This window comes from Lupinus angustifolius, chromosome LG08 (assembly GCF_001865875.1).
Source record: "Lupinus angustifolius cultivar Tanjil chromosome LG08, LupAngTanjil_v1.0, whole genome shotgun sequence".
In the NCBI taxonomy this organism is placed as follows: Eukaryota; Viridiplantae; Streptophyta; class Magnoliopsida; order Fabales; family Fabaceae; genus Lupinus; species Lupinus angustifolius.
In genome coordinates, this window is record NC_032016.1 from 20,915,176 (window position 1) to 20,916,656 (window position 1,481).

Genomic DNA, 1,481 nt, shown 5'->3' on the forward strand with positions numbered 1-1,481 from the left:
CCTACATGAAAATATAATTTAATAGTACCAAAAAAACTTTTAACATGTTTATGTAAAACTAAAGTAAATAATTTAGTATTGGACTGTTCATTAAAGAGAGAAATATTATTTTTATACTCAATTTTAAGAATAAAAATGTTATTACAAATATAAATAGAAGGGTCTAACTATCATTTCTCACTAGTATTATAGGTCACGTGTTTGGTATTAAGACTTCTCTATTTGCCAAAAGTGTAAAAATTAGAACATCATAAACAAACAAACTTCTCTGATTTACTGTGCGTGCTACTGCTATATAAAAACGCATGCTTATTATGTTGCTCTTAGGAAACACATTGAAGAGAGATGGTGAAGGAATTGAACACTAAAGCTGAGCTGAATGTGAGATTGGAAACCCTATGGGAAGCTATGTCCAAAGATTTACTCATGACTCAAAAGGTTCTCCCAAACGTTGTGAAAGATGTGAAAGTGATAGAAGGTGATGGAGGGGTTGGTACAATCCTCCACTTTACATTTAACCCTGGTGAGTTTAGTTTAACATCTTTCTTATCTTAATTAAGGGGAGAGATTATAGCAAAATTTGTTGAATTCATCTTCTTTCTGATATGTTATTATATTACTTAATTACAACTTTATTGTTTTACATATTTTCTGATTTATTACTAATCAAATTCAATTTTTTGTAATGAACCTCAGATGTATCCTCAATAAGTTATCAGAAGGAGAAGATTGTAGATCTTGATGAAAATACTCATGAATTTGGACTGGAAGTGATTGAAGGGGGCCATCTGAATCAAGGTTTGTCATACTACAAGACAAGTTTTCAACTATCTGCAATAGGAGAGACTCAAACCCTAGTTACTATGAAGATCTCTTATGACTATGAGCCCAACATTGAAGAAAGTACTCACTCTATGAAGACATCAGACTCCATGTTATCCTATCTTAGATGCCTAGAAAAGTATATTTTAAATGATGCTTGAAAGTAATATTATCATATCAATAATATGTTCAGTATCATCAGGAACATTCAATAATTCCTCCGATCATTGTGTTTTGATTGGTGGCTATCAATAAAACTTGAAAGCTTTAATTACCAAAACATAGAAAGAATGTTGAGTGGTTTATTGCTTTTCCGATGTTTACGGTTTTTTTTNTTTTTTTTGTGTATCATTATTTACTTTAATTTTGTGTTTTTGCTGTATACCATACAATTATTCTTTGCTTGGCTTATTTTAATGAATAAGATACCTACTAAAATCAATTTGGCAAGGCATGGTCTAATCTTCTTTTTTTGAAGAAAAAGTGGCGAAGCACCCAAAGATATTATTAATGGAATGGTCCAGGAAGCAAAAGAGAATCCTTTACATGTTTTTGAACCTAGAGTTAGGGACACCCAACCAATTTCTAGAGAATTCATATTGAATGAAAATAGGAATATCATTCCACTAGGTGAATGTTTTAGATGCTATTCCACATTT

At 30.9% G+C, this 1,481-nt stretch overlaps 1 protein-coding gene across 1 annotated transcript; it reads left to right on the forward strand.

The window, feature by feature from the left end:
- On the forward strand, positions 301–1,037 carry LOC109354064 (phytohormone-binding protein-like). Its single transcript, XM_019596416.1, has 2 exons — positions 301–523; positions 697–1,037. Exons 1-2 carry the CDS (start codon positions 346–348, stop codon positions 981–983), a joined length of 465 nt encoding a protein of 154 aa, XP_019451961.1. The 5' UTR covers positions 301–345; the 3' UTR covers positions 984–1,037.

Coding starts and splice junctions, on each gene's coding strand:
- LOC109354064 (XM_019596416.1), top strand. CDS start 346: ATGGTGAAGGAATTGAACACTAAAGCTGAGCTGAATGTGAGATTGGAA. Junction 524..696: donor CCACTTTACATTTAACCCTG/GTGAGTTTAGTT, acceptor AATGAACCTCAG/ATGTATCCTCAATAAGTTAT.